Here is a 24,370-nt window from a genome sequence, read left to right as displayed (position 1 = left end):
TCTGGTGTCTGGGCATGTGGGTATGGCTTCATTAAAAGACGTGGTATTGGCTGAGAGGACTCACCACGCCCCCCACCCCGTCATGTGGTAAACTGCCAGATCCCGGGGCACCTGGGTGGCTCAGTGGGTTGGGGCCTCTGCCTTAGGCTCAGGTCATGATCCCAGGGTCCTGGGATCGAGTCCTGCATCGGGCTCTCTGCTTGGCTGGGAGCCTGTTTCCCTTCTTCTCTCTCTGCCTGTCTCTCTGCCCACTTGTGATCTCTGTCTGTAAAAAAATAAATAAAATCTTAAAAAAAAAAAAAAAACCTGCCAGATCCCATGCCGTGAGGTTCTCTATGACCGCATGTATCAGTTTGGGCAAAGCCAGTGTCCAATGCCCAGAGAAGGTGCTGTGAAGAGGAGGACACCACAGCGTGCCGCTCAGGGAAAGCCGTACCTCACAGAGGGTCGGTGCCAAGGGTTCCTGTTGAGCTTGCAGCTTCGGGATTGGATTTGGCATTGCACACTGCACTCCTCAGATCTGAGTACTGCAGACCCACACTGACCCAGTTTACAAGTGACAGTTACAAGAACTCCCAAAAGTTGTTGGTGAAAATATCTAGAAAATCAGCTCTCGATGGCAGAATGACAGTACACTGCCCAGTGGGTTGGGTTGCATTTCCACCCAGCTCCCTTTGTGATATTGGGCAAATCACTAGTTTTCTAGGTGTTGTGTCTTATCTGTGCACTTGGAACGTTAATAAAGATGTTCCAAGAGCCAATGCCTTAACATAAAACCCGGGAGACTCTCATGATTGTTACTATACTGTCATTTGGGTTACTGTCTCCATTATAACTGTACAGGTCAGCTTATGAGACTGAATAATAGATCAGAAAGTTGCTTGTTGAGCATAGGATTGGAGCACCAGGAGCCCGAAGTCCTGCAGGAGTGCCTCCCTCGGGCTGGAATGGCTGGTTACTGTCGGTTGACATAAGGGACGTTATTGCTAGAATCTGAAGACCCTTTACGTAACTAGACAATGTTGGATCAACTTCATGTCCGTTTTAACTTGTGGTTTACTTTTTCCTTAATTTCATGAAGGCACCACTTTTTTGGTCTGGGGGCCTCTATGGGGTTACTCTTGTTTTTAGCAGTAACAAAGGAATCACTGATTATTTCGTTCGGGTTTGGCTTTCCAAGCAGCTTTTTCGGGGGCTGTATATTGTCTTTCCAGGATTAGTCCTTCTTCTCACTCTGCATTCAGGAAGTGAACTTTGCAGCAGGGAACCCAGTTAGTTCCCAGGAGGGGCTTCGGATGCTGAGTGCTTAGAGAAGGCAGTCCGTTCCCTTTGACCAATAACAATGGGAGAACGTGCTTCTTTTTTGAGTCCATTAGAACAGAATAGCTTTATATATAATGACCTTCCCTCCCGTGCCTGGATTTGTCTTGAATTTTATTTTCTTTCTGGTTTAGGGATTGACATCCTGAAACTCGTCGCAGCCCAGGTCGGAAGCCAGTGGAAGGACATCTACCAGTTTCTGTGCAATGCCAGTGAGAGAGAAGTGGCTGCTTTCTCCAACGGGTACACAGCTGACCATGAGCGGGCCTATGCCGCCCTACAGCACTGGACCATTCGGGGGCCCGAGGCCAGCCTTGCCCAGCTCATCAGCGCCCTACGCCAGCACCGGCGTAACGACGTGGTGGAGAAGATTCGGGGACTGATGGAAGATACCGCCCAGGTATTGTACCTGGGTTGTTGGTCTTTCCAACTAACCTTTCACTCCTTGATACATAATAAGGAAAAATACAGGTATCAGGTCTTTTGGTTCACATACATTTCTCTTCGAGGGCTGTGGTTCTCAGTGGTTGTCCATTACAATCATCTAGGAACTTTATTTATTTTTTTTAAACTGGGATTTGTTTAAAGATTTTACTTATTTATTTGAGGGAGTGAGAGAGAGAAAAAGAGAGAGAGAGAGAGGGTGCATAGTTGATGGGAGGGGCAGAGAGAGAGAGGGAGATGCAGACTCTCCTGATGTGGGGTTCCATCCCAGTTCCCCTGGGATCATGACCTGAGCAGAAGGTAGACACTTAACTGGCTGAGTCAGCCAGGCGCCCCCCTCTAGAATCTTTAAAAGAAAATTCTGATACTTGGTCCCTACTGTAGACTAGTCAGATCAGAATCTCTAGGGGAAGGACCACAAATCACCATTTGAAAAAGTTCCCGAAATAATGCTGATGTGTAAAGTTGAGAATCACCGTGTTTGGGGTACGTTCAAGCATCAGACTGTATGGCCAGATCTGCATCTTGTTATCTCATGTACAGTCTCATTTTGCGTAACACATCTTGGAACACATCTAAGAAGGAAGATTTTTATTTTTATCTTTTTTCCTATTCTCACCCCCTCCCCTGCTCCCCGGCCAATGCCCCCAGGATACTTCTTGTGATGTCATTTAGGGATACTCAGTCTTACCTTCTGAGGATGCTGGTGGTGCTGACAGCAGAGGGTAACAGGATTGATCGGTCCTTCTTAGGCTTGTTCATTCTGCACATCACATGGGAAGTGACGGGCCCCAGGAGGGGGATTTACTAATAGGGGTAACTTAAGTAAATGGTCACTTAGCTTTGGTTTTGGAACCTGACAGAACTGGATTTGAATCCTGGCTCTGACACTGATGAGCTAGTTTACCAAGGGCAAGTTACTTAACTTTCTTTGCTTCCGTTTTCTCATGTGTAAGCCAACCTTATGGGCTAATTAAGATTAGGTTACGTGGGATGCCTGATGCACTGAAGGTGTTTTTTAAATGGTAGTTATGATCACAACATAACTGGTTTTTCTTAGCCTTTCCTTAACCTGGTATGCATCCCTGAAAGGCCATCCATTAAGTACAAGTTTGGGTATGGACTTCTAGGTCTCACAAACTTCAATTAAAGTTTCCAAATAAATTCCCAAAGTAAAGGAAATGTTGCCACCGAGACCTGATAAAACCCCACTTAAAATTTAAAAGGCCATTCTGTCGCTGTTATTTTTCAGGGGTCTAAATTCATTACCTAAAGAGCTGGAGAGAGAGGTTCCCCCATCAACTCTAATTCACGACCATTATGTACCAAATTTTGTATATCAAGGGACTCAATTTTATATACTTGAGATGTCCAAGTGCTTCTATTTTTTTATACCAGCATTGTAGTCTTTCTTCATTATGGGAGTAAACATTCATCAGGAGGATCTTTAATTTAAGTGACTGGATAACATTTATAGGGGCTAATTGACGCCGAAAGTAGTCTTTGAACTCCTGGCCTATTTTTAACTTCTTTGAGATATGAAATTTCAGAAAAAAAATATTTATGAATAGATGGGTGGTAAACATGCAAAGGCGCACACCGGTGTTTTGTGACTTCCTGAGGACGGTATCAGAATATGGCTCACACGTGAATGGGCTTCCTTGGAATGCTGACTTTTAAGGAAGGAGCTGGTAGGATGAGCAGCAGACCTGAAGAAGGATGGAGATCCTGGAGAATAAGTCGTACCGTCTTTTCGACAATACTTACAAGAAAGGGAGAATGTGGTTGATGCAGTGTTAGGATTTCGTTAACATGGCATACTTGATAAAGTGGAAAGATGAGGGGTGCCTTGGTGGTTCAGTGGGTTAAAGCCTCTGCCTTTGGCTCAGGTATGATCCCAGGGTCCTGGGATGGAGCCCCGCATAGGGCTCTCTGCTCAGCAGGGAGCCTGCTTCCTCCTCTCTCTCTGCCTGCCTCTCCACCTACTTGAGATCTCTATCAAATAAATAAATAAAATCTTAAAAAAAAAAAAGATTAAAAAAAATTAAAGTGGAAAGATGATCATAATTTTTAAGGGAAAAGGAGGTTTCTCAGTATAAATCTAACCATGGGAAAACAAAAGCATTAGGGAAAGGAAAAAGCATAAATGTCCATGTTCTAGTACTAAATCCAGGTGGTACGATTAGAAGGGATTTTTCTTTTTTATTATTTTCTGCAATGAAAACACATTACTTTTGTGATTTAAAGTATTTCTTCAGATGACTGAGCTGAAGGGGCACTCGAAAAAAGGATAGGTAGGGCTTTGTTTGTGCTAAATTGAGAGAGCGAGGCCCTCCTCACTGCGGTTTCGGGAGAGCAGACAGCGGTTTGTGTGCCAGTCCATTCTTCTTTGTTAGGATTAACTGAAGTTTGTGATGTTGGGTCAGATCTGGTCCCCCACCCCCCAAAATTGCTAAGATTTACTTCTTTTTTGTATTCTGCAAGTCTGTCTCATTTTTCGGTTGTACACTCAGTATTTAGAGTCTGGTTCTCGTCTTCGGGGTTACTTCTTGTTTGGAGGGGGTGGTGATGATGGTAGGATATTGACTGTAGCACATGACTTGTATGTTTTACTGATGATTCTGTTGTGGTCCGTGAATGTCTACTGAGCACCTGCTTTATTCCAGGCAGTGTTATAGGTGCTGGGAAAGGTGGGCCCAAAGTCTCTGCAGAGGAGACTGATCAAGAGACTGATTCAGGGGCGCCTGGGTGGCTCAGTGGGTTAAGCCTCTGCCTTCAGCTCAGGTCATGATCTCAGGGTCCTGGGATAGAGCCCTGCGTCAGGCTCTCTGCTCAGTGGGGTGCCTGTTTTTCCCCTCTCTCTCTGCCTGCCTCTCTGCCTACTTGTGATCTCTCTCTGTCAGATAAATAAAAATCTTAAAAAAAAAAAAAAGAGAGAGAGACTGATTCATAACAAAAATCATGGAGTCGGTGAAGGAGATGCAAAACAAAATACATAGTCCCCAAGTGCCAAACTCTTGCACCTTTCAGTTCTTTCCTCTTATCTCATCTATATCCAACAAGATTCTAATATCTATTTTGTTATTTATTTTTCAAGGGAGAGTGTCATCAATGCATCCTACAGCTTTCTCTGTAGTACTAGTGTAGCCTGTGTGTGATGACGAAGGCTAAGAAGCCAATATGAAGTTTCTCGGTCCGTGTTTTAATAATTCCCATCCTTGTCTAGCAACACTGTGGACCCAGCTCTTGACTCTAACTGGAATAGCCAATGAGCTTGGATTTCTGGCTTCCAGCTCTTATTAGTCGCCCAGTATGTAATTGTCTGCAGGTTATCTCTGAGATTAGTTCAGTCAAACAAGACACACAATGAGGGGGACATAATCAAGACTTATTCTTCTTACTTTATGATGGATTTGTATTCTTTGTGTATTGTGGTACTGCTGGGGACTTGAGACTTGGCCCTAGGAGTTAATGGAAACTTAATGTGTAAAAATGACTGTGTGTGTATGTTTGAAAATGGTTAATGTTGTTTTCTATTCATGAACTAGAGAGCACCCACGTTCTGTTCCACTCAAAGGATTAGCCTGGTGGTACCTTTGAGCTACCTCTGTCAGGAACAGCTGGTCTATCATTAACCACGGTGGCCTATTAGCCATTTTTTAATTAAACACATCCAGAGTCTGACTTTTTCTTTTTTAAAAAAAATTTCTTTATGTACTAAAAATATTATATAGGAATACTCACTTTTGGGTGTACTGTTGAGTCCTTTTTTTAAAAAATGAAGTTTCAAGAACAGTTTTAGGTTTAAAGCAAAATTGAGAGGGAGGTATAGAGATTTCCCATATACCTTCTTCTCCAACATATGCATAGCCTCTCCCACTGTCAATATCATTTACCAGAATGGTGCTTTTTTTTTTTTTTTTTAACCAAGGATGAACCTACATTGACATATAATAATCACCCCAAGTCCATACCGTAGAGCTCGGTAAGTTGTGTATTCTATAGGTTTGGACAAATGTATAATGACATATATCTATCATTAAACTCTCATACAGAATATTGAGACTGCCCTAAAAATCCTCTGTGCTCTGCCTATTTATCTTTCCCTCCTACCCCACCCCCGACAAATCTTTTTACTGTCTCCATGGTTTTGCCTTTTCCAGAATGTCATATGGTGGGAATACGCAGCCTGTAGCCTTTTCAGATTGGCTTCTTGCACTTACTTACTTATCCATTCACCTGCCCTACTCTTTCTTTATCAGAGGTTTGAGTTGTATTTTTCGAGGTCTGCCTCTGAAGCCTTCCAAAATCATACACGTTCTTCCCATCCAGGGCATCAGCATTTGGTAGAAGCCGCAAAGCAGTGGGACAATAGTTGGAAGTTACTGGGACTTTGCCAAAGCTATTTAAAAACCCTAATACAGCTTTCCAAATTGTATGCTCTCTCTTTATTTCCATCTTTTTACTTTGATTTTTTTTTCCCCTGAGGCTTTATTTAAAGAAAGACTTGTAAATAGCATATATTTAAGGTTTCAAAAAAATCTAGTCTGACAGTGTTTGTCATTTAATTAGAAAATTTGAGTGTGGTTACATTTCTTATGTAATTCCTCATATATTTGGGTTTAAATCTACTAGCTGATTTTTTTTTTTTCAATTTGTCCTGTCCCTTTTTTTTCCCCTCTTCTTTCTTGCCATCTTTTGGATTAATCAAGTATTTTTTTATTATTCTACTTTTCCTCCTCTTTCAGCTTGTTAGTTATAAATGTTTTACTTTACTTTTAATGGTTCCTACATAGATGACAACTTGCACACTTAAATTATGGGAGATGTTTCCTCAGTGTGTACTTCTTACTATATCCAAACAGCACAACGGCCTTAGGAGACTTTAATTCTATTTATCCTTCTCTTGCATTACATTTTTTATTGTCATGAATTTTAACACCACGCATTTCTTAGCTCCCAAAAGGCATAATTATTATGATTGTACACAGTCGGGATTCATGTGGATTTACCTGCGTATTGATCTTTTCTGTCATTCTTCATTCCTTTCTACAGCTTCAAATTCTATGTGAGGTCATTTTTCTTTGGTCTCAAGAATGTTTAGGGCAGGTTTCCAGCAATAAATTCTGTTTTTCTATGTCTGGAAAATGCCAACTAAATAAATAAATTGTGTTATCCACCCCCCCCCCCTTTTTAAAGATTTTATTTACTTATTTGACAGAAAGAGAGTTCTGAGAGAGAGCATTAGTAGGGGGAGGGGCAGAGGGAGAGGGAGAGGGAGAAGCAGGCTCCCTGCTGAGAAGGGAGCCTGATGCAGGACTCCATCCAAGGACCCCAGAGATCATGACCTGACCTGAAGGCAGACACTCAATCACTAAGCCACTCAGGTGCCCCTTTCCTTTGTTTTTGAAGGATAGCTGGAGAAGAGAATTGAGTTTGACCTATTTCCTTTCGTTGCTTTCATATCTGGATTTAAGCTTCCCCTGCTAGACAGCAAAGAGGATGACGTGACTTTCTGCTCATATCCATATTACATAACAAATTAGGTGTATAGTATTATACCAGACACTTTGGGCAACTCGAAGATGAGTATAAGACAGGGTCACTGCTGTCAAGGAAGCTGGTTGAATGGAAGAAACATATCTACTTGCATAGTTTAAGGGAATAAATCCACAAGGGTGGGATGAGGGAAAGTGCTGGATGTAGAGCGAATCGGCCATTATGACTCCACGTGGGAACATGAGTGTGGGGTTGTGTGCCAGGTTAAATTCCTGCCCTGGCAACGTATCACTTGGGAAACATTCTGGTAAGTTACCTGGCCTCTCAGCCTCAGTTTGCTCCTGAGGAAATGCCAACACGACGAGTGCCTGTCCTATGAGCTGTTGTGCGAATTAGTTGAGTGTGCCCCGCAGTAAGTACCTGGTGAATGTTTATTCATAGTTGGAATTATTTCCTGGCTCTAGAGGCAAGAGAGGTGGACGAATGCTTCTGAGTAGCCCCAAAGCATACACATAATGGGCTCTTTAAATCCTGAACACCGAGGGGTTCGTTACTGACTGGTGGGGAGGTACCTCCATGCAACACTGCTTACAGGGCACGGCGGGACATTGGGGTTGCCATCTGGGTCCAGTGCCCAAGAACTGGAAATTCCAGCTAATGGCAAATATTTATTTCTTATTGCCTGAGCAAATGTTCCCAGGCTGGGAATGTTTTCATTGGGAAGAAACAAAGGTGATGGTATGTGTGAAGATAATGGTCTGCTTTCTCACTGGCTGTCAGAAAAAGGGCAACAAAATTGAGACACTTAATTTCTAGGTTTACTCTTGCCTCACCTCTCATCCCCTCCTCCCTCCCTACCTCCCCCCTTCCCTTTCCCTCTACTTTCTTTTCTTTCTTGGACTGGGTGTATTCAAATAAGCTTAACCAGTGCAACCTTTTTCTTTTCTTTTTTTCAGGTGCTTTGAGGGGGTGGGCTTGTTTTTTTTTTTTGTTTTTTTTTTCTCTATAGGAAACCTTGGGTAAATGATTTCTTGGATTCAGATATTTCCATTTAACATGGGAAATCAAGTGGTAATCTGAATTAAATGAGATACGGTTTTGTTAAACTGTGGGATATAAGAAAGCAAGGTAGTAAAGTGATGTTTATGGCTAGCTCCAGCAGTAACTGTGATCTGAATTTCAGTATTCCTCCATTGTCTCATTTTGATAAGGGATGGAAAAAGGAATTTTATCTACATTAAAAAATGATCATCTTAAAAACAAACAGTGATTTAAAATAACATCAAGTGTTACTCCAGCTGTCTGCTCTGACCATAGATTCACAAATGTAAAGAATTGGTGCTGGTTGGGGGTGCCTGGGTGGCTCAGTTGGTTAAGCGTCTGGACTCTTGGTTTCAGCTCAGGTCCAGGTCTCAGGGTCGTGAGACTGAGCCACACATGTGCTTGAAATTCTCTCTACCTCTGCCCCTCCCCACCCCCATAAATAAATAAACAAACAAACAAAGTAACCCTAAAAAAGAATTGGGGCTCATCAGGCAGGAGAGTTGGGCATCTTTTCCCTTCTTCTTCCCTCCTTTCATAAGATTAGAGAGAGTAAAACTCCACCATAATTTAACTAGTGGGCCTGGAGCCAAGGTGGTTGTTGTGGGCTGTTCTGTAGTGGAATGATCCTTTGTTAGAGATTCTTGAACCCTCCCAGAAACCACGCAGGAGACCTATGTTCCAGAGACTGAGTCTCCCCCCTGCCCCCCGAGTAGAGTAGCCGGTGTTTGGAGACTGGTTGGCTTTTGCTCTGTAAAATCAACTGGGAGAATCTTGACAGGGCCCAGAGCACCGGGCATTCTGTTTTGGCAAGGACAGCACCGCGGCTTCTAGAAGCGCAGAGGGAACTACGGCTGCTGATTTTTCTGTTGTTTACCAGCTGCAGGATGCAGCTGTCCTTATCTACGGTCTGACTGAGACCAGCTATTTTCAGAAATTTAATACAGTGAGCGCGAGTTGAGGCAAATAGCAGCTGTACGTTTAACTGCTGACTTTTTGGCTATTCAAATTTGTCTTTGTCTTTAATTTGCCCGTTGGTCATCTCTGAGGAAATGGGGATTATTATCCCCAGGCCCTAAGTTGTGAGCTGAACTCGCCTGGATCTTGTGCTGTGCCCACAGCACTGAGGGTCATTTGAGGTCAAATTATTTCCTTTGCAGGGCCTGACTGTGGGCTCTGGGGAACCCCTGGTGTGGTGAGAAGGGGACTCTATAAAGGGATTGCTGCCACAGGACAGGCCCAGGTCCATTCAGCGGTGCTTGTGTGGAGGGTGGTCATCAGTACACAGAAGTGAGATCTGTGATGAAGCCTTTAGGTGTTTGATGTCATTTCAGGCCATTCTCCTTATTATCATATTCCAAGGTTTCATTCAATTTGTCAACAATCTTTACAGTCTTTTGTGAGCACCACCTGTGTGTCTGGTACTATGTAAAGAAGGAAGATGATCTCTGGGGCTTTCAGTAGCTCAGTCACCGAGATGAGGACTCTTGGGCAAATAATGACAATTCAGTGTGATCAGCAGGTGTTAGAACAGAAGGGTACACAGGAAATTATCAGGTGGTAGTGGGAGGCAGGGGTACTGACCCACTAGCAAACACAGAGAAAACAAGAGGAGACATGTGTTTGTCCAAGTGAAAGTCATTTTTTAAAGAAAAAAACCTGACTGTAGATTCTTTCGAGATCAGGTTTTGGTCCTCATCCCTGAGATTTTCCCATCTCAGGGAAAGGAGGTTCTGCCCCCAGAAGAAGCCTTGGACTCTGCAAAGAACACTTGTTTTATTGAGAACCTTGTTGTGTTTTGCTCACTTGCAAGCTTTTCAGAAAGCTTTCACTGTTGTGCAATATGAAAAGTACAGGAATAAAGGTGCAGTGTCTCACTCGAAAGGCTGGAGTTTGAACTTTGAATCTCTAAGAACTAATAGAAGAGACTGGTGGATCCAAAAATTTGACTTTCGACTTCTTAAATTCACAGCTGGCCTGTACGCATCTGGGAAGGATTAGAGACAGAGCATAGATACTGGAGATCATGAGGATAAAAGCCTCCTCCTGCACTTGACATTGAGCAGGGGCTCAGTACACGTTTGCTGCTGTCTTCTGTATTGAAATTTGAATTCTGTGTTCTCCTTTTTTGACTCAAGAGCAAATGGTACCCCTCTGCACATTAAGAAGAAAGGGAACCAACATTTGCTGAGTACGTGCTGTGTCCTAAACACCGTTCGGGTGCTTGACACCTGTGATTACCTAGCAAGCTTTCACAGTCCGGAGGGGTTTTGGTCAGCATTGGAATTCAGACATATTTCTGTATTCTGTTGAAGGCCATGTTCAGTGTTTTGAGGCACCACTCTACATAACACTAAGGAAGCTAGTAAAACATTACCATTTATAGTTGTAAGATAGATCCCTATTTGAGAGGTGTTAAAATGTGAAAAAATTTACATCATAGAATTGATCAAATATGATGTAGTTGAGGTTAAGTGTATAGTTTCTAAGGAGAAGTCTGTCTAGAAGCAGATTCTTGGGGTCTTGAGAGCGATACACTCTATTTCCTAACATGTATTCACACAAGCTTTTTTTTTTCCTTTTTAAAATTGTCTTTTTAAGGATAAGATGGGATTAACATAAGCAACACATTTAGTAAACACTGATGGAACACCCAATATGTTTCGAGCCCCTGTACCAGACACTGGAGATACTAGATGAAAACACATCCATACCAAACACACACAAAACAAAACACAAAAACAGGGAATCCTCCCTGAAGATGCTGAGAGTTTTATAGGAGGGATGGGTGTGTGAGCCACAATGTAGAGGACATTCTGTGAACTTGAAGTGGGCTTTTATTTTTTTCCTGAGACACAGTGTCTCCATGTTCAGAAAAGGCCAAATTTATTAGTCGATGCCACCTGCAACCCCTTAATCCACACCCTTGCTGGTTTTCTCAAAGAATCCATTGAGAGGAAATCAGAATCAATATTTGTGAAAATAAGCTTATTTTCTCCATTGACTACCAGTACTGGATATCATATTTTTATTTATTTTTGAAGCCAAAACTCGTATCTGGATAAAGCTTCATAGCTTCCAGTTTGGGCCTAGCTTCTCCATCCTTTGTTTACGAGGTTGTCTCTTGATCTGTCATAACTCATGTGCTTATAACATACAATTGATAATGAGAAATCACATCATGGTCAACAGCAGGTTTTATGATACACCAGTTGATGTCAACATTTTAAGTACATATCCCTCATATTCTTTGGGAGCGTCATCTGTGACTCCTGATTTTCCCATAAGATTTTTTTTTTTCCACAGAGAAACTTTGATTTATTCATAATTGGGTTTTGTCGGGGGACAGTTGGAATGACCAACCATTGAGATGACTTGTCACCAAAAAAGAACTAGAAAAAAACATGGGGAAATTCTTCTTTGTTTTTATTCTCAGAACAGGAGGTAAGTCTCTTCTGACAATGATAGAAAACACTAAAGTCATATAAGAAAGAATCAACTTCTTAACAATACATGTACTAACCAGAAACCATCATAGGCAAAATCGAAAGACAGAATAATGACTGGAAGAAGTCTTTTGCAAGATAGGGTTAATAGGCTTTTAAAAAAAATGAAGAGATTTTACAAATGAATTAAGAGATCGATGGCCCAAAAGAAAAATGGGCAGTCTGTGAACAAGAGAGTTCACAGAAAAGGAAATACTGAAGATTCTTTATGGTGGGTCTTTTAGCCTTGTTCAGAATAGGGAAGAATTAAAACAGGAACCTATACTGAGATACGGTTTTAAGCTCTGAGGTGGTAAGGAGGGAAAGGTATGACACCATTTTTGTGTTGTGAGGGTATAGGAAAAGAAGCCCAGTGTTCGTCCTGATGTGTGTACACTTCAGCCCAGCCTTTCTGGAGAGCCAGTTGGTATTTTCTCCCAAAGTATATGGCCGCTGACTACTAACCTTGCACTCCCAGGAATCTGTCCTACCTATTGTCCCGCCTACCTCTGCCATGTGTGTAGAAGATTGCAAGCCCCAGTATTCCTCGTAGAATCCTTTGTAATAAAAGAGTAGAAACAGCATAAATGCCCTTCAACAGAGAACAGGTCATGTAAGTTGTGGAACATCCACACAGTGGAACAGTCTGCACTTGTCGAAAGGAGTCAGTCAGCCATTTATGTGCTAACCTCGAGAACTGTTTTTAAATGATAAAAAGGCAGAGTGCACAACATTGGGTGTGCTCGGCTGCCATATTGTGTTAAAATAAAAAGTGAAAGTAAACAAAATGTGATAAGTGCAGAAGAGCTGGGACTGGGTGGAGAATACATATTACCTATTTATTTATTGGTGTATCGACTGTGGAGGAAGACGCGAGGAATTGTAAGAGTCACCACTGGCAGGGGAACTGAGTAGCTGAGGGAGAAGTATTTTTCATGGTAGCCCTTTCTTACTGGTGGAATTATATACCGGGTATATTCTGATTCTAATGGCATGCATCCAACTAATGATCTTATTAAATAATACTAATTTAATCAAATTGAGCAAGTTCAGAAACACTTTGAGTCACTGAGATAAGCGTGAACCTTCTTACCTTAAGGGCATAGGTCTCCTATTATGAAGTTACTTTCTATCTTCCACAGAGCCTTAAGGCAAGCTTGTAAGATTCAGGCAACTTCTTTTCATGGTTAGAATTGTTCAAAGGCTGTTTTGTGGGAAAGGCTTCCTAATGGGTTCTCAGCGAGTGAAATTTAGGGAAGCCCACGTCATTTCTAGCAGCATGATCTCCTCATGTGTCCACGGGACTGAGCTCTTGTAAGGCTCAGCAGTATGTTTGAATGAGAGTCAGCTCCAGCTCTGAACCAAGAGAGCCCACTTACTCTATCATCACATCCTTTTTCAAGAAAGCTAGTCAGTGAGTCAGCTCAGGGCTGCAACATTACTGTTGATGTCAGCAGCCTGGACAGCTTGCAGACACATGCGCCAGCAGCTGGGCGGGGCTCACCCTCCCTCCCTTCTCCCTCCGGAGCCAGCTGGTTCTTACCAGCTCTGGCAGCTTCAGACAGCACTACTTGTGGCTTCCTGTGGCTTTTCCCCCTCTGCATCCAGGAGAGGAACGGATCCCTTGTTTAGGGCAACGATTAGCCACTCCACTTAAATATGGGTGGATGTAAGTTTTGAAGTTAACTCTTAGGAATGAACAGAATGGATAGATGACATGTACACTCAAGACTAGCAACTACCTTGTCTTGGGCTTGGGGTAGTTAAGGGAGAAACACACTCTGGCCAGCTAACCTGAGATAAAATTTAAAAATAGCCTTAAGTGAGGTGGCAACTGATACAAAATACTTTCATTATGCTATGCTTGGATAGATCTAGGGGGTGTGTGTGAGGTGTCTTTTAAAATAATTTCCCAGTGGCTTTGCCATTTTTTGGCCAATTTAATCCTCCGAGCCTCCCAAGGGCGAGTTCCTTCTTTCTGCAGGCTCCGCTGGGGCTTCCAGCTCTGGGAGACTCAGTGTCCATTCAGCTCCACTATGGCCGTGGTCTGACACAGGGCTTCCCAGGGAAGCTGAGCAGGGCTTCTTGGCACTGCACTCCTCTTCTTGCTTGCATCCCATGACCTCCAGGGGCCCTGGGGGGAGCGAGAGCACATAAGGCCAGTAATGGCCACTTGGCAACTGACGATTTTGTTTTAAATGTTAGCCCATTCCCTGCTTATGCAATGGAAGCACCTCCTTGTCTCCCTTTCCTGTAGCAGGGGCTGGGCAAGAGAAGAAAGATGGAAAGACAACAGACTAAAGAATCAGAAGCCTAGGAATTTTGGGGAATTTTTGTCTTATAGTTATTTGGCTCTTAACCCAAATAAAATTTGGGTTTTGTAAAATTTATTTTTTTTGTAAAATAAATTTTGTAAAATTTATTTTTTAAAATTATTTTCCTTTTGTAAAATTATTTTCCAAACTAAAAAATAAGGCTTATGAAACAAAGAAAAGTTGAAAACATAGTAAACACTCCTAAACTTAACACCATCGAGATTTAACAGTTAATTCACAGTTAACATCTTTGCTTTATCTATATACATGCGTGTGTATTTCTAGCTCATGTTTCCATTTCTAAGACTTCCCTCCAAATGTCTTCAAACTGCTATCACTTCTTCTAAGGGCTAAGGAATCAGCATCTCTCCATGTCCTTCTTTTTTCACTTTTTGTTTGCAAAAAATTTTTTTTACTCTGAAAATTTGCCTTATTCTTGCCAAGACCTCTTACCCTGAGTTGGATTTAGTAAGAATTCACACTGGAAGAGTAAAGTCATTGTCTCCTACCCATTTTTCCTTTTTATTCCTTTTTTTTTTTTTTTAAGGGAGAAATCATTGTATATCTCAGGTATTATTCACTATCTGAACTTAGGAACCGAATAGATTCAGGTAATTTTTTGAGAGACAGTTGGTAACTGTCATCATCTGAACCCTCATTTATGTCTGAAATCCTGAAATTACATGGATTGTGATAACAAAGCTCTTCTTGTTATCTACATTCCTGTTCTCTAAATGTGGGAACTACATAGATCAGATAGCTAGGTACTCATGGCAGGGGAGATAGCCCTTGCTTTCATCCTGAGATAAAAGGTATATAAGAGCTGTTCTTATATATCTGCTAGACCTATAGGAGGTCATGAAATCTAATTTGATTTCCATTACATGACCATATGGGAGAACAGGGGAAACAAGCTTGAGATGCTATCATCATCCTTAAATAATTTTAGTTATGTATTTATTTGTGACTGTAATTCCTTTGAGATGAAATTTCAGTGGCAATTGAATGTCTTTTTTTTTTTTTTTTTTTTTTTTTTAACAGTTGCTGGTCTGTTGGGATCTGGAATATTTTCAAATATAAAACCAAGTTACTGGGCCGCAGTTGAGGTGTCTGATATTTGCAGAATCTCTCATCTTTATCTCGGGGCCAGAATGGAGGCCCTGCCTTTTGCCCCTTCCCTCAGAAGCCACAGCAGCTCCTTGTGGTCATTTGGTTGCTTGTGTTGGGTTTACGGGGGTTTGACATTTCCTGTAAATGTCCAGTGGGTCCAGACAGAGAAGTGACAAAAGCTCAGCAAAGAAGATCGCTTGGAAACTAGACAGGCCTGATCTTGAATCCTCACTTTGTGACCTTGGGCAGGTTATGCAAACCTCTTAGAGGCTCAGTTTTCTCATCTGTCAGATGAAGCTCAGAAGAGATACCTTCACAGCAAATGGATTACTTATATTTCATGACGAATCATTTTGCACAGTACTGGTAATGGTTTATTTCTTAAAGTCTCCGTTGTCTACTGGATCTGAGCAGCATAGAGGGTCAGCTCAGATGGAATAGCAATTAGTTTTCATTGAATTTAGCAAATGGGCTTTTAAAAACTATTATTAAAGTGATGGAAAATTTCACAAGCATGGCATAGGATTTTTCCCTTCTTTTTACATGTTGGGTGAGATCTGGAGGGAAAGTTCAGTGGAAAGGGTAAGCTTTGGCTTGTAAGGAAGCTTCTTCTTGAGTCTATCAAGTACATCTGGCTATAGAGTGGGGAGAGGGGGCCTTGTGGAATCCAACTGGGTAGTGCCAGGAGCCAAGGGGTTAAGTTGAACCACTTTAGCAGACTGGCAAGGAGCATCTAGGCTGGGTAATTAATGCTTCATTTCAGGGGGTCATTGATGCATCAAAGTTGTTAATTAGTTTTATGAAAACAGATTGTGCAACCACAGGGAGATTGTAATTGGGTAGTAATTGAAAATAACTCAGTGGTAAACCTTAGTTGAGTGAACCAGTTGGGGGTAAGTTGGAAGGAGAGAGAGAATTGGGGTGGGTGGGTTGGGCGCAGGGAAAATGACATAGCAGGGCTGACAATAAATGAAACATAAGTTGAACAGAGAAGACCTGGTCTAATCTTTTTTGTTCAGAAATGAGGAAACGGGTCTAAGGAGGGAAGGGTTTTTCTAAAACCACACAGCTAGTTAGAAGTCTTTTTCCTTTCTTCCCTTGCAGTGAAATCCCAGGGTATTAATGACTTTGATGTTTAGGAGTTGGCTATGCAGAACATCCAATGCATGCTGGAAGAGATTTCCCTAAGTGTATACTTAGAAAAGCTGCTAGATCACAGGAGGGAGGAAAGGTAGTCTTAGAACCTCATTTAATTTATAAATCACTTTTGCCATGACCAAGGTTTACAAGGATGTTCCTTTACCACCCATTACTGGACCATCCCCCAGGACTAGAAAACTCTTCAGCCTTCCACAGTGTATCCTTTTAGGAAGGGTCAGTCAACGGGAAAGTGCTTTTTGGTTTGATATTAAAAGAGAAGACTTATTTTTGAGCTTCAGTTTCAGGCTGTAATTTAGCCAAGCACCAGAGTGGGCACTTGGCTTTGGAACCTGTAGGAACACAGGGTTGCAGGGACACAGCGGGAAATGGCTCATTCCAGTGTAGCCCAAATACAAGTTCAGTCACCTTTCTCACAAACAATGCTACAAACCTCCGTAGCCCAGGGGTGTTCAAGCCCCCAAATTTCAATCAGTACCTTGTTGACCTCATCCATTTGGCTGGTTCCATGTGCTCAGTGGTTCTGGAAATCAGAAAGGAAAACAGGTCAACAGAGGAACTTAAGGTGGAGTTGAAGTGAACCATTTATCTCTCTTCCCCTATCACCTGATACTAGTATCCGGAAGGACTAAGTGGACTTGCATGGAGAGTACTCAGGAGGGCCTTTGGGGGCTCGTTGGGCCAAAATAAATCACATGCTCTTTAAGGTCACACAACAGAACCACCCGTCTGGTGTTGGCTCCCTGGGGAGCTCTCCCCTCATTATCCCTGCCTCCTCCCCTTTCTTTGTGTCTCTACCTCATTTCCCCAGTGAGGCTTCCAAGTGAGCATGATGAGCTCATGGCTGGAAGGCAAAAAGAATTGGCTTTTTTAAGTTCCTGCAAAGGGACTTTGATTATCTGGTGGATAGATGGCCCCCACTGGTCAAGTTTCCTGAGAGGCCTTTCTCTTAAGGCTTAATATCTACCTCACTGCAATAAGTTGGGGGGCAGTGTTACCCCTTTGGGCCTGTGAACTCTTCAGAAAAGTCTAGAGAGGCACTCAGCCAAGTAGGTGATCTTAAGACTCTCCTGTTCCTTGGCTACCAGTGTAAATAGGAGCCACGGCAGCCATAACATTTTCAAGTTACCAAACGGAAAACATACTTATCAGTGGTAACTGCTTTTAAAAATAACATGTATTGTTTTTATAATCATGAAAGTTAATATTTCCCTGTAGAGAACTTGGAAGGCCCAAAGATGCATAAGGAATAAATTAAGTCACTTGTAATCTATTTTGTGAATGTTTGGATAAGTTCATGCTTATAGCTTTTGCAAGAGGATGAGACCCTTTCCTGGTTTTCTTGTTTAGAATATTTGTCTTTCAGTATCTAAATCATATTAGAGGTATTCTTTATTTGCTGTGAACTCAACAGTGAACTTTCTGAATCAATAAAGAATTAATTCATTCCACATGTCCTGGTGACTTCACTTCCGATCAGAGCTATCAGAGGTCGTACAATGCTTGAGTTGCTGTGCTGCAATGCAATTTTGATGGATATTATAAATAGTAAGGTCAAGGGAGGAAAGAAGTTAAGTATCTATGAGCCAGGTTTTCTTTTCCTATAAGAAAAAACTGCAGATAACTCGAGAAATCTGGAATGCAGCTGGCTGCTATGTATCCTGGGTAAAGCAGGGGATGCCTATACTTAGTAGCTGAATAGATTTTCTAGAAAGATGATTGTCACATGATCTTGGGCTTCGGTTATGGTTCATAACCCCACTGTGATGACACTAAAACCATTCTTAGGGGCAGTTTCATATTCACTCGACTCATTGTTAATTACAAGAGAGAATTCTGCAACAGTTTGTCTTTCTGAATGACATTGGAAATCATGTACTTAATTTCTACGCATAGGGTCCTTTGGCAAAAGTGGGGGAAAAATTAAATATTTAAAGTTTTGAACTAAGTTCAGGAAACGGGTGGGTGGACTCCTTAGTCTGTTGGCATGTGATTTGTGGGCAGGAATTTCTCTCTTTAAGCAAGAACAGTGCACTATATTGACGGACCATGTTGTCCAATGTAATGTTGTTCCTGAGAACCAAAGTGTAGACAAGTGCTCTTTGTCTAATTGAGTGAATAAAAAATGTGTATTGGCATGAATGGCCATGTGCGTTTCAGGGAGGAGGGGCACATGCCAGGGCCCTATTGAATTAAAAAATTTAAAAGCACATACATAAAACTTTGTGGATTGGAAGGGGCCGCTGGGGATGCATTACCCAAGTCTTAAACTTCCACGGGAGGCAGAAGCAAGGTATGGGTGGTTGTATAGAGGACAAGTGCTGTTGGAATGGTAGACACGTGCAGTAACCGGTGGTCTTTGCAATCTGCAGTCAGTTGTAAGAATTTCTCAGGCCTTACAGGTTGTAAAAGAGACGGTTGTGTTGGCGTTGTGTTTTTTACAACCCTTCAACCTAATACTTTGAAATGAGGGTCAGTGTCTTCCTGATTGAGGAACTCGAAAATGTTTTGCTTGTCACGTGTGAGTGAAGTCATGAGGGTTCTAATGAGTGGTGATCAACACTCCCTAAACCCTGCCCCGTGGGATCTGGCCACCTGGCTCCTGGATTTGCATCCCTGCCAGGAGAGCCAATAAAAAGATTAAGGTCAATGGACTTGGTCCATTAAGGTCAATGCCACAAGTGCCTGCCAGAGTTTGAAAGCCCAGCGGCAAATGACAAGGGTAGTAGAGGTATCGAGCCGACTTGAGTTGCGCACTAGCCTTCTTCCCATGGCTGTATGCCCTCTCTGGGCCTTAGTGGTTTCACCTGTAACATGGGGGGCTATGACCTATTATTTCCCCATTCCACACCTGGGTGCAAGCTGTGGTTTTTACCTCCCCAGTCACTGTAGCAGATCCTAACTGGTCTCTCTATTTTGTTTCTTGCCCCCCTAAAATCTATTCTCCACATACCAGCCGATGCTCATGAAGCTCACCATTTCCATCTGAAACCTTCTTGTTTGCTTACTTGTTACTGTCTTTCTGACGCTCCCCTCCAGAATGTGAGCTTCATGAAGGCCTCCGTTAAATCCCTTGGAGCTGTACGCTGGCTCCCTGGGGGCGGTCATCACGTGCTCCATCCAGATGCTTTTGCCTCTGGTGTTCTCGAGAGCTGCTCTGAAGTAGGAGTCAGGAAGCCTAGGGCCTAGCCTTAGTTCTGCCCCTTACTGGGCAGGAGCCCGTCATTAAGAAAGTCACATCATTTCTCTAGACCTCAGTTTCGTTACTTGTAAAGAGAGGGTATATTAGTTTGCTTGGGCTACCATGATGAAGTACCACAGACTGGGTTTTGTCACAATTCTGGAGGCTAGAAGTTTGAAGTAAAGGTGTCCTCAGGCTTCTCTCCTTGGCTTGTAGAAGAGGGTAGCCTTCATCCTCTGTCTTCACATGCTCATCCCACTATGTGTTTCTGTGTCCTAATGGCTTCTCATAAAGACACCAGTCATCTTGGTATAGGACCCAACTATCCCCCAATCCCGTCTTGTTAAAGTTCCTTAGTTGGCTCTGCAGTCACATTTTGAGGCTCAGGAAGTTTTGACTTCAACCTATGAATTTTGATGGATATAATGCCTATGAATTTTGATGGATATAATTCAATCCATACAGAGGAGAATGTGCTAGGTATTATCTAAGACCATTTCCAAATCTATCAAATTATATTTTAAGTTGGAGATCTTCTTTACTCCCTTGTCCAGTTCCACTCCTGTGAGGTAACAGCTTGGTGCATATACTTCTTCTTCTTCTTCTTCTTTTTTTTTTTTTTTGTAAGATTTTATTTGAGAGAGAGAGAGAAAGCAAGCAGGAGAGGAGAGAAGCACAGGGGGAAGAAGACTCCCCGCTGAGCAGGGAGCCTGATGCAGGGCTCGATCCCAGGGCCCCAGGATCATGACCTGAGCAGAAGGCAGACCCTTAAGCGACTGACCCACCCAGGTGCCCCTGCTTTCTAATTTTTAATGCTTACACATGGCTCCATGTATATTTTTGAAGGGTTTCAAAGTCTCTCTGTGTGTGTATTTAGCAATAATGTAAGTTATGGACTGTCAAAACAGCAGAATTTATATATAAAACAAACAGAACAAAAAGAACACCTGGGGTTTGTTTCATTTCTTTTCTCTCTAATTTTTGAAGTATGTAATGAAAAACACTTTTGTTTGTTTCCTCCCCCAGCTGGAAACTGACAAGCTGGCTCTCCCGATGAGTCCCAGCCCCCTTAGCCCGAGCCCCATCCCCAGCCCCAACACGAAACTGGAGAATTCCACTCTGCTGACGGTGGAGCCGTCCCCGCTGGATAAGAACAAGGGCTTCTTCGTGGATGAGTCCGAGCCCCTTCTTCGCTGTGACTCCACATCCAGCGGCTCCTCGGCGCTGAGCAGGACGGGCTCCTTTATTACCAAAGGTACAGACTGGGCAGGATGGTTACAAGGCGTATTCTGTAATCCTCCCCCAGAGGAGACCCTGGGGTTTCTCCCCCAGCAGTTGCACAGTCCAGTGGTAGCTGAGTCATTGGGTGACCTGCCCAGGAAGATGTATCATAGACCCCAGGATGATGGGTCTACTGGGCCTGAGAGAAACCATGTCACTCGCCAGCCACCACCCACCCTGAAGGTCTTTACAGCTCTGATTATCTGGCAGACAGTCTGCATTGGTCGCCCTTTATCCTCATGACGCTATCAAAGGTGTTTCAGGAAGGTCTGATAAAATGCAGTCTGGCAAGTTTTGTTGAAAATTATTTACCAGGTTTGAAGAATCCAAGGATTTAAAGTATAACCTATCTTGAGAGTCAGAAGTGTAGGTTTCAGTAACTCAAATTAAAATTAATCCTCTTAAGAATCGTTGCAAATAGCAATGTTTTAAGCAGTGTGGGTTAGTATTTTGGTAAATAATTTGCCACTTGCGGTTTTTAAGGGCACGATAGGGATTGGCACGCATGCTGTATTGATGACAAATTTTTGTTCAGAATTTCCCGGTTTGGGGAATTCCAATTATACTTTTGTGAAAGGGTTATATTTTATGTTTATAAAATATGTTCTATTTTCTATACCGTACCTATTTATATTTATATGAAAGATTTGTATTTTGGGTTGTATTTTATGTTCCATGTTATATTTTGGAAAAAACTTTTTTATAATAGTAATAAAAGTCACAGTTCTTCACCATGTTGAGTGAGCTCTGGCCCAAGAAGCAGTATTTTCTTATTTATGTGCTTTTGCTCTTAGCAGTTTAGTTTTAAAATTTGGCAGTGTCATTAGCAGTCAGATGAGCAGACTACATTGATCTGGAATTTTTGAGAGCCAGGGTGGAGTGATGTCTTTGTTTAGTAAACACATTACAGATGGGAGAGGGTTGTTTTGTTGTGTTTTCATTTTATTTAACTTTCTGTAAGTATTCCAGCATCCTGAGTTTTGGAAGAATCTAGATGTCTTCTAAGTTGAGGCAAAGTCATGCTAATGACAATCAACAACCCAGTCAAGTGGTTCCCTGTCTAATCTCCAGGACTCAAATCTTGTTTGTTATCTTTAGTGCAAGGCACATAAAAACTACTGGGTTGTTTAAAATGTGCCAGAGGTTCCCTTACTCACCTTGAGGGTAGGGGGTGGGGACAACCTTCTAGGTGGGGAGCTGTCCCTCCTAGCTCTCCTCCTCTCCTTGGTTTCCCCAGTACCATCCCTTACCTCTGTCCCCTTCCCTCCCTTCTCCTCCCCGCAGAAAAGAAGGACACAGTGTTGCGGCAGGTACGCCTGGACCCCTGTGACTTGCAGCCTATTTTTGACGACATGCTCCACATTCTGAATCCTGAGGAGCTGCGGGTGATCGAAGAGATTCCTCAGGCTGAGGACAAGCTGGACCGGCTGTTTGAAATTATCGGAGTCAAGAGCCAGGAAGCCAGTCAGACCCTCTTGGACTCTGTGTATAGCCATCTTCCTGACCTGTTGTAGAACCTGAGGTCTGCTACACTTTGGAAGTGACTCGGTTTAGTGGCAGGGTGGTTTTTCGTTGGTTTTGTTTTCGTTTTTCTAGATTCTTGGGTGTGTGTGAGTGTGTGTGTGTGTGTGTGTGTGTGTGTAACAGAGTATCGGGCCAATATTTTGAGTTCTTTCCTTTTTTAACCCGTCTAGGACATTAGTCTATAAGCCTTCTCAAGGTGTAACTGTTGAAAAATACCCACCACTAAAGTTTTTTGGGTTCCATATTTTCTTTGTTTCGATTTCTTATGTATTTTCCGAATTGTTCTGTGCACTTTAAATTCACTTAATGGACCCCAAATGCAGTGTGATTTTCCTTGCACACTGGATTGTGAGGCTCTTAACCTCTTAAAAGTGTAAATGGCATCTTGTGAATTCTTTAAGCAGTCTTCATGTCTCAACATCCACATCTGCTTTTTTTTTTTTAATTAATGATTACTGTTTTTATTATTCATTGTAATTTACAGATTTTGTTAAGGTTGAAAAAATGTAATACCCCGTTGAGTTACTGTAATACAATTAGACTTTGAGTTCTTCTCTTTTTAATATGCCTTGGTGTACAGTTCATATTCATGGCTGAAACTTGACCACACTGTTGCTGATCGTATGGTTTTCACTTGAGCACCGTGTAGAATGCTTGATTACTTGTGCTCCTCTTCTGCTAATATGCTCTGGGCTGGAGACATGAAATCCTCAAGCCATCAGAACTTGCTATTTAAGTGGCTTGACAACTGGGCCACCAAAGAACTTGAACTTCATCTTTTTAGGAATTGAGCTGTTCTGGGACATACTGCTGCACTTTGGAAAGTCACAACTGAGAGCCAGTGGCACCTTTTTTCCATAGGGAATTTGCCCAGCTTTGCTTTAAAAGATGTCTTGTTTTTTATACACACATAGCCGGTAGGTCCAGTCCGCCTCAAGGCCTTGGTCTTGGTGGGTCTCCTTCGTCCTTCAATCACTTTAATTAAAAACGGCTGCAGCTGTAAGAACTCTTGTCCAATATATTTGCAACTCTGCTCCCATTTATAAACCTGCGCGCTCTCTAATGTTCAGTTGGCAGACTCGCATGCAAAGGTGGTGTGGACTCCCTTTGTGTGGGCGGGGGTTGTGGGTCGTGGTGAGGGACGGATATCAGAAAAATGCCTTCAAGTGTACTAATTTATTAATAAATATTAGGTGTTTGTTACTTGAGTGGTTTGAGTGTGTTTACTACTTGTCTTCTACATGTACTCAAGTTGTAACCCTTTGATGAGTCTCTTGGAAAAGAATGTGTGTATTCCAGAAATCTCAGCATTTCTGATCTGTAAATCGTGCCGGTTAACGAAGCTTTCTGTCTGGAAGAGTATCTGGAGGGTACGTAGAGAAGGATGACCAAGCGTTAAAGGGGACTAAACATTCCTGGGTCTTTTGAGGGTAAATCGGAGGCTCCTAGGTTTGGAGTTCATCCCTGTTTTAAGAAATGGGGATTTGGAGGTGGAGAGGTGGAAATGAAGAGCAGGCGCAGGAGGATATTCTTACTTGTGTCCATCTAGGAAGTTTACAAGTCATGGGGGGCGCAGGAGTATATTCTTACTTGTGTCCATCTAGGAAGTTTACAAGTCATGGGGGGTCTAGACCAGTTCACAGGCTTTTGTGTGAACCTTCTTTCTCCCTGAGTAGTTTCGGGGGGCTTTCTTGGCCATTGGGCAAGGTAAAGTCTTAGGCTGATGGAATATATTACATCACCTTATATGTATTGTTTTATATTACATTGTGTCTTATATTTGATCACATAACTGCCTTAGCCTGAGAAACCCCAGCTCTATAGAATTCCAATGGCCAGGCCATCAGCAATTTTGAGTTCCTCTTTCAGTGGGAAAGTAGAAGTACATGGCCTGACTGAACACTTTGGCTCCCTTGTCAGGGACACTAAAGGGCTTTTCTGCTTTCAACCACTTCCACGTGGCTGGTTTCTAGAGAACACTTCTGGCATTTGGTTTTATGGTTCTCAGGTCA

The 24,370-nt window shown here is 42.5% G+C and overlaps 1 protein-coding gene across 1 annotated transcript in view; it reads left to right on the top strand.

Annotated features, from left to right (window-relative positions):
* Window positions 1-23,561, top strand: part of TNFRSF21 (TNF receptor superfamily member 21) — a 66,373-nt gene extending 42,812 nt beyond the window's left edge. Inside the window, exons 4-6 of the mRNA XM_082729732.1 lie at window positions 1,455-1,720; window positions 20,580-20,808; window positions 22,119-23,561. Coding sequence (XP_082585858.1) covers window positions 1,455-1,720; window positions 20,580-20,808; window positions 22,119-22,348 — 725 coding nt within the window. The 3' untranslated portion in view covers window positions 22,349-23,561. The remainder of the gene's footprint in view (window positions 1-1,454; window positions 1,721-20,579; window positions 20,809-22,118) is intronic.
* Window positions 23,562-24,370: the final 809 nt, after the last annotated feature.

Source organism: Mustela nivalis, assembly GCF_964662115.1.
Source record: "Mustela nivalis genome assembly, chromosome: 5".
Lineage (NCBI taxonomy): Eukaryota > Metazoa > Chordata > Mammalia > Carnivora > Mustelidae > Mustela > Mustela nivalis.
Note: the sequence above shows the minus strand (reverse complement) of the source record. Positions and strands in the feature narration are given on the sequence as shown.